The sequence below is a fragment of the Camelus ferus genome, chromosome 3 (assembly GCF_009834535.1).
Source record: "Camelus ferus isolate YT-003-E chromosome 3, BCGSAC_Cfer_1.0, whole genome shotgun sequence".
NCBI lineage: Eukaryota > Metazoa > Chordata > Mammalia > Artiodactyla > Camelidae > Camelus > Camelus ferus.
The window spans coordinates 88,492,991-88,508,014 of NC_045698.1; the positions used below are offsets into that span (position 1 = coordinate 88,492,991).

At 40.3% G+C, this 15,024-nt stretch overlaps 1 protein-coding gene and 1 long non-coding RNA gene across 3 annotated transcripts in view; one reads left to right on the forward strand and one right to left on the reverse strand.

Annotated features, from left to right (window-relative positions):
- Positions 1-15,024, reverse strand: part of LOC106730503 — a 311,014-nt gene that overhangs the window by 178,467 nt on the left and 117,523 nt on the right. The gene's annotated exons all lie outside the window — the stretch shown is intronic.
- The window catches only part of CCDC192 (coiled-coil domain containing 192), a 175,481-nt gene that overhangs the window by 23,324 nt on the left and 137,133 nt on the right, over positions 1-15,024 (forward strand). The window contains 1 exon segment of the mRNA XM_032476631.1: positions 2,283-2,390. Within this exon segment, the coding sequence (XP_032332522.1) occupies positions 2,283-2,390 (108 nt within the window).

Consider the following 15,024-nt stretch of genomic DNA (forward strand, 5'->3'; position numbering starts at 1 on the left):
TGGAATACCCACCGAAGTACGAGAATTTACCATTTGGAATTCCACAGACACAGGTTCAATCCACAAACAACCATCTATATCATATATTTTCATTTTTGATCAGTATAATTCACTCATCAATTACTTTAACTACCAAGACACTTTCGTGTTCGTAAGCAACACAACTCGTTTCATGTTGGGTGTGTCCGCATGTGCCTGAGGCAGAATGAACGTAGTGGTGTGAGTCTCACCTTTCCGCCCTTCTGCCCTCACATCCTTGCCAACTGGGATAATGACTAACTAGGCCTGTCTAGGGTCTGTGAAATTACACACCTACCTCCAAAACTTCTTAACCCCATGTATATACTTCTGAATGTATATATTCCTGAAGTTATTCTTGGTTTAATCTTCATCCTTTGGTGGCTGGGGGTTGCCTCCTATTAAAAAGTATGTGGCTTGGTGTGAGCCATTTTTACCTCCATGTGGATGGGTTCATGGCTCTTCCGGTTAAAGGAGTGGGGGACAGGGAGGCAGGGCAGGGAGTCGGGAGTGACAGCAGGCAGCTGGGGTAAAGGCGCACAAAATAGGCTTTGCATTCTTCACTGTTTGCTCAGGACTCTCCCTGTTCTATGTAACATGTGGTGATTTCTTAAATCTACCTGCACCAAAAGTCCTATGTTACTTCATAACAGTGTCCAGTTAAGCCTGTTTCATTTGGCTTTGACCTACATACAATGCTTTTGTCTTACTAGAAATGGCTGTCCTTGTTGGCTGGGGAAATTTGGGATGTTTGGAGAAAAAGACCTAAAGAAATAGATTAGATCTTGCTGGGTCTACTCACAAAAATTTTGAAAACTTCCTCTTGAGGTCAAACATTAGACAAGAAGATTCTCCCTGGAAAGAGTGGTCCAGATGAGGGGCTCATCTTTTCTGGAATAGCTTGGCCTCTTAACAATTTTTCCTTTCTTCTTAAAAATTTTTGTAGCATAAACTATCTGTACATGTAAATCCACAAGAATTTTGTTTTAAGGCTTGAGACTTTTTGGACTGACTCTTGAAATTACTAGAATCATGTATGAGGTGCTGAGGATCATTGGTTCAGCCCAAATATCAGTGTTGTAGCCCAAGATGTTCATCCCCAAAGGCTGATGTGGGGAGAGATTATGCAGCCGGGTGTGACCTAGATGCCACACTGTTTTTGAGACATAGCAGCAGTTCTTTGTCGCTCATCCCACAGAATTTCATTTATATTAGAGGTCCATGGCAGGGCCCTAAGGCTCAGAGTGTGGTGTGAACAATTAGGAACTCAATGACTGCTTTATTTTTATGACTGGTTCCATTTACCACCAGATGGCTCTATTGTATCACCAGGAAATGGACACGTAAAATTGGTGGGCTCCTAAACCAGAGGGGAAAAAATTGATTTTTTTTTTTCAGTATGTAGGAGTACAGTTCTTTCTTTTCTATGGGGTTAACAGGAAGCAGCTGCAGCAGCATGAACATTCACAAGAAAATAGGCCACACCCAAGGAGGCTATATAGGAAAGTCATAACCCTAGTACATATAAGGTTTTCTTTTTAAGTTGTTGTATTGCTGTGTCATTATTAATTGTCACAATAGCCAAAGAACAGTCAGGAAGTGCTCTAGTCCCAGAGTGCAGGTAACTGATATTTCCATACCAATTTTGCATATTCTTCCACTTGCAGATAAGGAAGAACAACTTTAGAACAATTCTGAGAGGCAAGCTCTACACATTGCTGATTTGAGTCACATTAGCCATGTTCTAGGGAAGAATGACTTGATTATAAACCATGTGTTATCTTTGCATTAAGGGAACTTGTGATAAGAGGGTGATGATGAAAGGAAACAAGAGCTTCTCTGAGTTCAAATGACTATGTCCCCCAAGATCCAGGAAAATGTTAACAACATAGGCATTCTAGGTGACATCTCTCACTGGGAATGTGAAATTTTGGTTCTAACCTCTTGAAGAAAACTTCTGTTTGTATCAAAAATAAAAGTTGCCAATTAATCAGATTTAAACATGGGCATTTTATTCTACTTTTTAAAAAAAGTTGTGCATTGTCATAATTTATTATGAATTTTTTCACTCTAGCCTTTAGACTGTGAACTGTTAAATAACACTACTGTTTTTGAAACATTTCATTGTTTTATTACTATGTTGAAGAAGAAAAGGAGGTGATTTGTGTGAGTTTATTCAGCCTATCCTTAGTCCACAGAGTTGTTTAAGATATGCTCAGGAAATGACCCATGTCAAAGACTAATACTTGATCATTGTTTTAAAGAAGGAGTCCCTGGAAACCGGACAGATGGCGTTTACTTTGGCACAACTGGATTCCTTGGAGATTTGCCTAAAGGAAGCAGAAGAAAAGGCTAAAGCCTTATCTGAACAGGTAATACCTGCCACTGGGACTGGAAATGTATGTTCCTCGCTGTGCAGCAGAGCAAGGGTAAATCTAAATACGTGTCTCAATCTCTGTACCTACTGATACACATACACACACCCGCATTTCATTAATTTTAGGTATAACAATAATTACTTTAATCTGTATGGACCTTTCCAGCCTTTAAAATTCCTTTCACATTTATATTTTGATTTTCATTCACCACAGCCCATGAGTTGGGAAAGCCATCTTTAAGCAAGTAGATTTCTGAATAAGTGAAACATTTGCATTATAAACAGATGAGCTCCAAAGTAAAATAAAACCTAGAGGAACCATACAGGAGCAACTTTCTCAAATTAGGTGAAAAGAGTTTCAAAACCCAATACTTAGCTCTTGGGTTTTGAAACTCACAGAAGCAAAGCAGGTCACAGGTGGGAGAGTAGCCTCTTCTGGGCAGTCAGGTTGCTTTACAGGTCATGTGCATACACACGAGCTCTCTGATTTCAGACACGGAGTGTGGATATCAGTAAAGCGCAGACCATTTCTCAGCATGATTACACTTGGCAAACAGTATAGTGCCTGATGCAGATCCCACTGTTACTGCTGCCCTTCCCCACAGGCAACGGGGCTTGGCAGAGAGCAAAGCTACTGGAAGTCTGGGTCCTCCTATAGCCCAGGGCACCAGTGCTCACTGTTGCTAGCAGTCAGTGGAGGAAAAAGGACAGAGGCCCTGAAATGTTACAAATGTTTACTGATCTATCATGGATTCAGACATTTGACTAATATATTTTTACAAACTTTTAAACAAGGATTTTGAGGGTTTTTTTTTTTTTTAATAACATAGGCCTATAGAACAAAATTTGACTGCATCAGGATTTTATACGAATGTTTACAGAAACCAGGGTGGGGAGATGTTTGTGTTACAAGAAAAAGAAGTACAATTAACACGTAATGTAGGGTACACACACAAACAGCCTCCATTTCTTTTTCAGTTGTACAAAACAAAGTGCATCTCGTACTTTGGGATGTGTTTACTGCTGATTGCCTAGACGTGAGAGATGCAAGCAGTCGCCCGGGGCCATAGGTCAGTTAATCAAAGGATGTTGCCCTAGGCCCAGACTCATAGGAGAGAGTTTCCATCTATCCGCATGCAATAACCCTAGCTTACCAGCTGGTCTTTACTCTAAAACAAATAAAAGACAAGCTTCAGGCTGTGGCAAAATTATGAATTACAAAGAATGTAAAGATGAACATGAAGTATGATTTCAAAGCATTAAAACTAAGAATTTCAGAGCCTGCAAACCTGGAAGAAATTTTGAATAGCTAACTAAAAGAGGGCACACTTGCTCGTATTAAGATTGCACTAAGAAGATACATGTTTGTATTGTAACTGAATGCCTGTACTGATTTTAATGCTTTAAATCAATAAAATTCAATTCCCCCATAAAGTTATTCATCCCCTTTGTTCTTTAGAAAATATTTTTATCCAATGCAAAAAGCCCTTAATATTTAAGATTCTTAACTGGATGATCCCTTTATGTAACATCAAACAATGAGATACTTTTTTTTCAGCATTTAGCAGATTAATTATAGAAAATGGAAACTGGATTTCACTCAACTTCTTTGTAACTACCATGAGTAAGATGCTAGTTAGGTGTTTGGGGAAGAAAGATAAGTAAAGCTTTTCTACCCAAGTAGCTCATGACCAGAAGAAATACTCTAAGAGCTGGAGAGTGAGAATGGGTGTTTGTACAGCTCCCAGACAGACTGCAGAAAGCATTAAGTTGCAGGGTCTGTGTGCGTTATTTTCCTGAAGTCTTGCCTCTGCAGTTGCCAAATTTGCATAGCCACGTGAATTTAATTGGAAGTTGGCAAAGGCATGAGGAAAAGGAGAATTTAATGTGTTTTTTTTTTTAAAGCACATTAACGGCATTTTCAATATTAAGTTTTTAACTGAGTATTTTGTTCGATTTGGCTTAGTCTCCACCGTTACTGTTGAAACAGGTTAATCACACACAGACACTGTTCTCAAAGGATTTAATCCTGAAATTTTTGCCATCTCTACTATTTCAGTTCAGTCTTATTCTTCAAGAGAGAAAAACTGTAAGAACATTCCCCTCCCCATTCTGCTTTTAAATCTAGTAGATGTTTAAAAAAAACAAAAACAAAAACATGATAACAGAAAGATAGGGAACTATACAGGGAGCACATGACCTTTCTGAAGACTAAGAGATGAGATATTTCAGAGTGGAGCACCTGTCTCAGACAATCAAACGTTTGTCCACTGGGTGCCACTGTCTTCCTTACCAGGCTGTGCCACTTAGTGGTTGCAAAAAAAAAAAAAAACTTTACTGTTACAGACCATTTGTGTGTATGTGTGTGTGTGTGTGTGTGTGAAGGAATACTTTCTCTGGTATACATGTACATATGCTAAGGCTTCTTCTAAATACCACTGATTAGGATTTGTCACAAAGGTGGGGGGAATGCTAGCTGGTGTACACTGGAAATCCCAATCACTTTGTCAGCACTGTGGTTGGCCACCAGCCAGGTGGGCTAGAAACGAGTGGGGAGAGCAGAGGAAATGTCGAGGACAAAGATTTGGGCTGGAACTCAGGGGTAGAAGGTCATGGTATGGTAACCAGTCTTTGAGAAAAGGGTAAATCTCGATGTTAGCCAAATTCTTACCTCCTGGCTTTGCCTCTTAGAGCTGCACATGGAATGAACTCAAGAGAGATGCCCAGGGGCTCATCTACACTAAGCATCTGTTGGTCCCGGGCCTCAGTTTACTTAAACTGAACCTTTCCAGGATCCCTTCCAGCAAGGTCTCTGATGAGTCACCAGGAAAAAGGAGAAATTAGAACAGTGAGGAAATCAGGAGAGGGTGGCACTTCCTCTGTGAGGTCACACAGTAAACAGAGTTCTTTGTTGGCCTCCCCCTAGTTAACAATTACTCTTTCTTTCTCTGTAGTCGTGTCACTAGTATCAAAATAAAAGAAATATGAGATCAGGGTAATTTACAATTAAGACTTTTAATCTGGCCTGTTCACAGTTGTAAGAAGTAAGTGCGCAGCAAAGCAACTGGCCAGAGAGGGAAAGGATCATGAGACTCCAACTCTTGTCCTAGAGAGTAATGGTAAATAATTCAAAATATTGCTAAGTTTTCCTAAAGAAAATAATTGATTATATTTCCCATAGGTTAAGATCAGTGGAAGAGAATGCCTAGAAAATTAGGTAGTTGAAAGAGGACTAGGAGGAAGAGCAGGAAAGAAAGAAAAGTGGTAAGAAGTAAAAAGGTTTCAGGAGAAACTCATAAAACGCAGTTTTAGACTGTGTGCTGGCTTCTATCCCCAGCGCACACAGGAGGGACAAAGAAAGGGGCTCTGGTAAGCTGCAGTTTACCACTTAACACCAGCAAAGGGATCCTACACTTTTGTGCTCGAATTCCACAGCTGTGTGTGTGTGTGTGTGTGCGCGCACGCATGCTAAGAAAGTGCCAGGAAAACCCAGTGTCACACTGGAGCACAGATCCAGAGATTCCCCCAGGGCAGAGGGCCACAGCAGGCCAGTTTCTGAGGCACTTTCTCTGGCAACAGTGTTGGCCCATGTCTCTCATTCATCACTGGCTTCTGGTTCCCCGCTCCCAGCAGCAGACCCAGGAGAGTGCAGGCTCTTGCCCCACTGCTTGCTAGCTTTATGACCTTGAGCAACTCACTCAGCCTCTCTGAGACACAGCTGTCTTATCTAGAAGGGGATAAACACACTGGTTTCATAGGGCTGTTATGAGGATCAAATTAAGTGTACCAGGCTCTCAGCAGTTTCTCAAAAACTGTTCAGTTATCTCTGCTCCTTCTAGTACTCAGAACTGAGGGGTTCTCTGAGTCACGTGTCATGGGCTAGTGCATGTGTGTGTGTGTCTGTGTGTCTGTACAGGTTTAAGAAGTTTCACTTTTAACTGGGATCTCTCAAAGTGTTTGAAAGACACCCAGTTGCAACATAACCTTCTAGTCTTTGAGCAGGAAAAGCCCCCCGCCACCCCGGCTTCCTTATGCTGCTTGGCTTCTTCCCTACCCAGCTTCCTCTTCTCTCCTTTCTCAGTCCTTGGCTTGGTAAAGACACTTTAGTACTTTAACATTCATTCTTTCTGCTTCATCTCTGAAGTCTTCTGTCTGTTTCTACCCACTCTCTGATTTTGCCCAGACTGGGAGCGGAATGGGCAGTGCTGGTATTTGGTCTTTCAGAAGTTTGAGGGGGAAGAAACTGGGAAGTGAGGGGAAATCTGTGATCATTTTTTCACCAAGGAGGTGAATCTAGTAATAATTATGTAGTCGAATTAGCTTCAGGCATTTTTTGGACACCATATCTAGCAAAATATTAGCTGTGTATTAAGTATGGTCTAAAACCTAGCTGGGAAAGAAATAACCTGATTTGAAGCAAGACCGAGGAGGTGGGAAACTTGGTGAGGAAAATGACCTTTTTTCCCCCTAACTATTGTTTTTTCCAGGTAGGAATAAGGCATAGACAAGACACAGCAAAGGATCCTTCATAATCTTTTGGAGTAGCAATATAATTTTGCCTCTTTTGTTTTCATAAAGAGAGATTTATTGGTAACCCTCAAAACGCAGAGGAATTTCATGGAGAAGGACATGGTAGTTTTATTCCACAAATTTCAGAAAAAGCACGTGGGAGAGCCTTTTTCTTACTTCTTCTTAATAGCTCACATGCCAGTTAGACAGTTTTTCCCTTATCAGATGAGAGCGATTCCAGAGGCCCAAAATAAAACTAGTAACAGGGGCTTCCAGTATCCTCACTCTTTACTAAACTTGACCGATTATGTTATATATTCAAAGACAATTCCTTTCCCTTTCTTCTTTCCTCTGGGATCTTTCTGTTTGAGGTTCTCCTTCATGTTAAAAAATAGCAGAAGCAATAATGGAAACAAATCATGAAAAAGGCTGCAGTGATGGGGGTGTCTAAGTTCACATCCTATAGAAGTACATCTCTGGTACCAGAGCCCTACAATGTATAGGCCATGAGTGGAGAAACAAATAGTTATTACGCACCTATAGTGTTCCAGGTACTATGTTTAGACTGATAGACATTTCACTGTATCCACACAAGAACCCTATGAGGGGCACTATTATTAAAAGCCCCATAAGGAAAAGGAGACTTATAAGCATTAAGTCATCTTCCCAAGGTGAGGCTGATAATAGGACCTAAGTATTTTTAAAATTCAAAGACCCTGTTCTTTAGAACATGTGATCACAAGTCAAAGCCATTTAAAAGAAGTTTCCTAGTTAAGCAGCACTGAACAAGAACTTAGTTGGTCCCCAAACTGGAACCTGGAGGGCTTGTTAGACTGCTGGGTCCCACCCCCAGAATTTCCCATTCAGTAGACCTGGGTTGGGGTCCCACCTCAAGATCTGCATTTCTAAAAAGTTCCCCCTCTAAGCTGAAGTGAAGTTCCAGCCCTAACCCAAACCTAAAGAATTTTCACCCTTGCTCTGTGCCCTTCAGCTGCACAGGAACGAAGTTAATTAGTCAGGATTAGTCTTGGGTACATAAAACAAACAACCCAAGTAAGAGTGGCCTAAACAAGTAGGAAAAAAAAATAAATAAGTCTATTTTTCACTCATACAAAGTAAGTCTGGACACAGGCAGCCCAGGACAGGCTTGGTTCTGGGCTTGGTCTCCCACACATTCACAAACATGGCTTCCATCCTCACGGTCCAAGATGCACCTGCAGCCGCAGTCATTCTATTTTTCTCCCCTGGGATCTCTCTAAGGTTCTCCTCCATCTTAAAAAATAGCAGAAGCACTAACAGAGACAAAGCGTAGAAGGGGGTGCAGTAATGCGGGTGTCCAAGTTCACAACATGGAGAAAGAAAAGGCAAATGCAAAGGCAAATGCAAAACAGGGATGGATCACTGCCAGCTGAGCAGCCTCTTTTAAGAGCTTTTCTCCAATAAAATGAATTCCTACATACACCTGACCACTGCTATTTTCATGGAGGTTAAGAAATAACACTAAGAAATAATGGATTTTTAGCTGGACACACTGCCACCCCAGGAGCATGAGGACTCTTTTATTAAGAAAGGGAGAATGGGTATTAGGTTAGCAAATATCCTTTTAGCTTAACCAACCCCTCGGCCATACTGTTACACACACTGCTTTGTCCTGGTAACTTCTATGTTCTTCTGCATGTGGAGATCCAGTTTTCCCAGCACTGTTTGTTGAAGATATGATTCTTTCCCCACTGGTCTTGACAAGCTTGTCAAAAATTATTCATAGATTCATGATTCTATGGATTCTCAATTCAATTCCATGGCACTCTAAAGGTGTGATTTTTAGCAGATAATCCTGGTTGTAAATCGCAGGTGACTTTTTGAGCTGGAACTTAAATTGATTCTTCTGAGTCCTTTACCAATACCCTTTTTTAGTGTGAGACCTATGGTGAACCTCTCTGGTGTATGCAATAGTTGTTAGGGATTAAATGTATCTACTAACTGATCTTTTACCTTTAGCACTTAGCATAGTAAGCAAACAAAGACAAAAGACTAGTCTGTTTGACTCTAATAATCAAAATTTATTCATTGTTTTATACCTAAGGCTCTAAAATAAGATCCCATTATTTGCCTCTTAGCGTTCAATTTAAATTTAAAGTTTAAGAATAGAAAGAAATAGATACCCAGCAAAACTTTAGATGCTGAACATGCGTATGAGTGGCTAAAAGTGATTTGCTGCATACTGAGATTGCCCCCAAAAATGCTCTGGTTCTTTTTTTCCATTGTTTAAATGCAACAGTGGATCCCTTGATGGCAAGTTTATTTGAAATAAGTAATGTGCCCTTGGTAGGAGTATTCATTTCTGCAAATGCTCAGAAATTATGCTTGATATGCCAATCTGAAATCATGAGTTTTTGTGAATGAGTTTTTGTTTTCCGATCTATTTGGAAGTCTACTTTCATGCCACAAAATCACAAGCAGCTTGTTTGACTTAGAATGTGTTCCCTAATCACCATGAAACCTAGTAATTGAGATTTTTGTTAAATAATTTGGTTCTGGTTTATTTTATATAACAGAAGAGTCCCTGTTCTCTCTCTCTCTCTCTCTCTCTCTCACACACACACACACACACCCTACACACACTCCTATCTAAGCAGATGTCAATTTTAACCCTCTTACTGGATTGTTAGGCATCAACTGGGAATCTCAGAAAAAGGAAAAAACACAAACTGGTGAGATGTGTTATTCTGAATAGAGTCAAGCACAGTGACAAATGGGCTTCTGTTGTTACTGTTGTTATAGACGGGATGTGTGGACTTCTGGCCTGTTGCATAACTAAAGACTTCCTTTTGCTTGTAAATGTCAAGATCAAACAGAGGTCAGTTTCAAATAGCTGACCGGGTACTAATAAATGTGACTTTTCTTGTCTAAGAAAAAGCAAAATGTCTTGCCCCTTTTAAGTCTTGGTTCTGCTGATAAAAGCAGGTGTCCTTTTGCCTGGGCATAACCTGCATTTTCTTCGTAAGATTTTCTCTGAGATGGCAAACTCACTTTCACTTTGCTTAATCTCTACAAGGAAATTAGTAGATTAGGTATATGTTCTTGTTCAATTACTCATTTATTCCTTCAGTGAAGTATTTATTGAGTCCTTGCTGTGAGCTAAGCATTCTGCTGGGTCCTCCCATACGTGTTAGCTCCCACCGGCCCTAAAATTTGTATTCCCGTTTTATAAAGGATGAAAGTTCTTTTGTGAGATTGTGGCCCTCTTGTCTGCTATTCCTATACCTTCTTTCTTGGTGGCCTGCCTTTAAAGCACACAATCTACCAAGAAGAAATAAGTCTTCATCATCATTAGTCCTGATCTTCCTCCTGACCCAAGACCTGAAATACCTACCTACCTCCTGAATAGCTCCACCAAGGTTCTCACAACTCAGCTCTACCTAGCCATTAGCTTCCTAACCCAAATCTGTTCCTTCTCCCACATCCCCTAGGGCAGGGATGTGTGCCACCAGCCACCCTGTGGCTCATATCAGAAATCTGTGATGCTTTGATTCTTCTCTCTTCTTCACCCCACACATCCAATCAATTGTTAAGTACTATGAATGATGCCTCTCATTTAAAGTTCCTCAATCCATCTTCCTTATCTCCACCACTACTGTCCTTGTCCAGGCCACCAACTGCAGAAACTTCTCCCTACTTTACTTTCATTATATTTAATGGCTTGTTTAATGGCTCCTCAACACTACAGCCACAGTAAAGGTTCTACAATGCACACCTCATATTTCTCCTTGCTTAAATCCTAAATTAGCTCCCTTTAACTGTCAGAATGACATCTATACTTCTTAACAGATTTTACAATCTTTTGTGGTCTAACCTCCTACTTGTTTCTCCAGTTTTACCTTACACCACCCTCCGCATACTACTATTACACCACTTTCAATTTCTACAAGATACTATATTGTCTCTTACTCTTCTCCACTACAACCAAAAAACAAACGCTGTGTTCCTTAGAACCAAGTTTTAATTAATGTATCCCTCTCCCTCTGCTTCTGCCTCGAATTGCTTTGCTCTGTTCCCACCACCTCTTCTCACCCACTTTCCCATGATGCAACAAATCCCAACAAACTCCTTTCCGATCTTCAATCAGATGCCACATACTCCAAAATGTTTTGCTTCCTCTTTCAAATTTGAGTTACACATCCTTCCTCAGTGCTCTCATAATCCTTCTCCCATTTTGCCACCCCACCTCCACCAACAGTAATTGTCTATTTGTCTGTATCTCCCATTATACCACATGTTCCGTGGAACAGATTTGCAGACAGTGACTTCTCTGAGTCTTAAATCAAGTTAGGATTCATCCGTTTATCTCTTTGATGTCAAAGCTCATGCTCTTTCTAGTATAACAAATGGACTTGACCTACAGGCAGTGGGGAGACATTAAAGGGTTTGAAGGATATTCGGGTTTGCACACAGAGAAAAAACTCTAAGGCTCCTGGGAAGAACAGATTTATGAGGAGACCAGAGTCAGGTATATCAGTGTGTAGGCTCTTGCAAAAATCCAGTTTAGAAATGATGAATGCCTGTTAGTAGTGAAGAGATGAAAGAGACGAAATATTTACGAGATGAATTTTGTAATTAATTAAATGGAAAAGTGGTATTCAAGACTGATCCCAAATTTCAGGTGACTGGATGATCTATGGTCACCCTAGCTGTCTTCTGTTTGAATCATTAGATGTTAAAGGTAATTCTTTTCCTGTGGAAGGTTCCCTACAGGTTCAATTTACCCCAAGGATGCTCTGGACTCAACTCAATACTTTGTAATTTGGATTTCTTCACCTAGGTCTTTTGAATGTTTCAGTCCTTTGATATAGCAGAACTTTAATCTGTATCTTAGAAATAGGTTTTTCTTCTTCCCATTTTTCAGTCCCTGCTGTTTCTAGGATTAATTTTTGGATGACTATGTATTTTGTGAATGAAGATCTCATTTACTAGCCTCAGGAAAAATTTAGTGATTAAATTTAGAGGTGTATAAATGTAAGTCTCTTGCAGTTATTGAATGGATGTGTAGTGACAGACAGTCCCTGCTATCCTTTAGGTGATATTCAAGTCTAAACTACTCACACAGTAGTAGTAACAGTTTATTGGCCTTTTCTACTGTTACTCTTTCACAAGTACACAGATGTTTCCTAGATGCTATAGGAAAGACTGAACACAGAGCAGGTTTGAGAATCCAACTGTCCTCTACTAAGCCAGACATACAGAGATTTGAAGAGAAAGAGCGACCCTTGACAGAAACTCAAGGATAGGAGAATGCATTTCACCCAAGCAAGAGAGTGGAGAGATCCCTGTTAGTCCTACCAGCAGGGGTATCCGTGCCCTGTTCCACAAAAATGCTCTGAGAAAGGGCCAGATCTTAAAGGGACAGGCTGTATCCTAGGGATGGGTTCTAGGTCCCTTCAGTTGTTGGCTTTAATTTCTCAGAACCTGGTATTATTACTTTCTGACTTTTACATCTAAGCATTTGACCTTTACATCCAAATCAACGATTAACTGCTTCACGTGTTCCTTTTCTCTCTGGTATTTTTGTCTATTCATACGGCCTAGAGGACTTTTTTGGAGATTAAAAGAATCTTAGGAATCTCAATTCCTGAACTGCTACCTTTATATTTCAATTATCAATTGACTTTTTGGTGAATATTTCTATCTTCACTCAGAGGTAAATGTTTATTACTCAGTATTTCCTGCTTCCCCTGCCCTAGCCCAATTTGGGGGTATCATGGTTAAATTTTGTCCCTCCCAGATTCAAATGTTGAAGTTCTAACTCCCAGTACCTCAGAACACGACTTTATTTGGCAAGAGAATTTTTGCTGATACAATTAGTTAAAATGAGGACATGTTGAAAAAAGGTGAGCTCCTAACCCCATATAGCTGTGTCCTTATAAACGTGGAAATCTGGACTCATACAAAAAAAGTCATGTGAAGATGAAGGCAGAGACCAAGGTCATGTTCCTAGAAGCCAAGGCATGCCAAAGATCACCAGTAAATCACCAGAAATCAGAGAAGAGGCATTGAAGAGATTCTTCTCAACCTCAGAAGGAACCAACCCTACTGACACTAGATTTCACAGTTCTAGCCACCAAAACTGTGAGACAGTAAATGTATGTTTAAGCCACTCAACTTGTGTTAGTCATTTACAGCAGCCCTAGCAAACTAATACAGGGGGTAACCATAATTCTAAATTACAGGTCTCTGGATGTCTATTTTAAGATGTGCATAAACCTAGAAATGGCTGGAAATAACTTGTTAAAAGTACAAATATGTACAAGTCTCTGTTGTCTAGGATAGGGCAGGATGAGGAATTTGCTGTTTGTTTTCAGCCGTAAAACTGAAATAAGACCAATCCAGTTCTGGGACCTAAATGTATCTTTAGACACAGGGGTTCCTGCCCGTTCCACAGGTAGGACAGTTCATTTTTACAGTGCTTGTCCCGGTTATTTATTGCCAAGAAATTTCATAGTTTGTAGTGCTAGTCCAAGTCAGCCTGCAAAGCATTTAGCACAAAGGAAGTCTTTGTTTTTAAATAAAGCCACTCTTCTCTGTAGCCTGAGCTCTACAAGGGTTGCCAAGACTCAATTTGTTTTTGAGTGACACTGGAAACCTATTCTACAATGTTAATTGCTGTGTATATGGGTGTGGGCTGTGGAGGAGAAGATCCAGGAGAACCAACAGTGACAAGAGATAAACATAAAAATTCACATTACTTAATGGGGTGGTTTTAATCATTGTACTCTGATGGATGGGGTGGATGGTGAAAGAGAAGCTTTAAATATACTTGTGGTTTAAACATAGGGATGGATGGTTCCATTTATTAAGAGAGGGAAGTCTGGGAAAGGTATGGAATATGAGGAGTTCATTTTGAGTACATGAAATCTTGGATACCTAGTATACATTCAAAGGATAATATTAAGTAGGTGGTTGGATGTATATATCCAACAAGCTACGCGGTTGTATGTGAAAAAACTGGGAGTCATAAACATGTGTACAACTAGGGTTAAACCATGGCACCTAATGAGTTCACCCAGGACTCTCAGATCCTGATATTGAGAAGACTGGGAGAAAAGGAAAACCTAGCCAAGGAAACTAAGAATCATGAAGAAGTCCAGAGAATCGTGTCCTGGAAGCAGGAAGAAAAAGTGTTTCACAAGGCATGGTGTGCTCAAATGTGGACTATTTCACTGGGAGGTTGCATAAGATGACCAGAAATGTATCCACTGCATTTGGAAAAATGAGAATCATAGGTAACCTGGGCAAGATTAGTTTCAGCAAAGTAGAGGAGCAGAGGAGGGCAGAAGGCAACCAAAGAGTGATTAGGAGAAAAAAATAATTTAGGGTAGCCCTCTACACAGACACTGGGAACTTTTTTTCCCCTATAGCCTAAAAAGGAGAGCAGTTAGGAGGGAGGGGGAGAGAGAGAGAATTCTGAGAATCTACTTTGAGACTCAAAATTTAGGGGTGCTCTACTTCTCAGTTAAATGAACCAATTAATTATCTTTTTAATCTAAACCATTTGCACTGGGTTCCTGTTACATAACCAAAATGGTCCTGACAAATAGAGGAATTAGTGACATACTCGAAGCTCAAACTCAGTACAACCCCCATCAAAGGAAAACCCTCTAGCCTTTTTCTTGATGGTGGCCATGAAAGAAAAGGACAAAGAAGCTTCCCAGAGGTCAGAAACAGTCAAGAAGATCAGAAACCTCCACCCACCGCACCTGCCAGGATGGACGGGCCTTATTATCTCTAATATAATGTGATGTTTCCAGTGGCCTATGACAAGTGTAAAAGGTTTTCCTTTTATTCTTTTTCAAAGGAGGAATTATACTGTGATTGTCCTGTTTTCTCCGTATTTAAACATTTAGGTAAGGAACATTTTAAATTTTGTCTTCAGGTGCCATATCATGATGAGGCCTCGTATGGATGTGATTCAGGGAGGAATGCACCAAGTTTAGAGATTTGAATGCAGAGCCAGTTGCAGAAACATGATATGACTTTGGGATCTCTCTTCTCGGAAGGGGACCATGCATTTTTGGACTGGTGTAGAATAGATGCATCATGTCATGCAGGAGCATTTGGGTAAATGT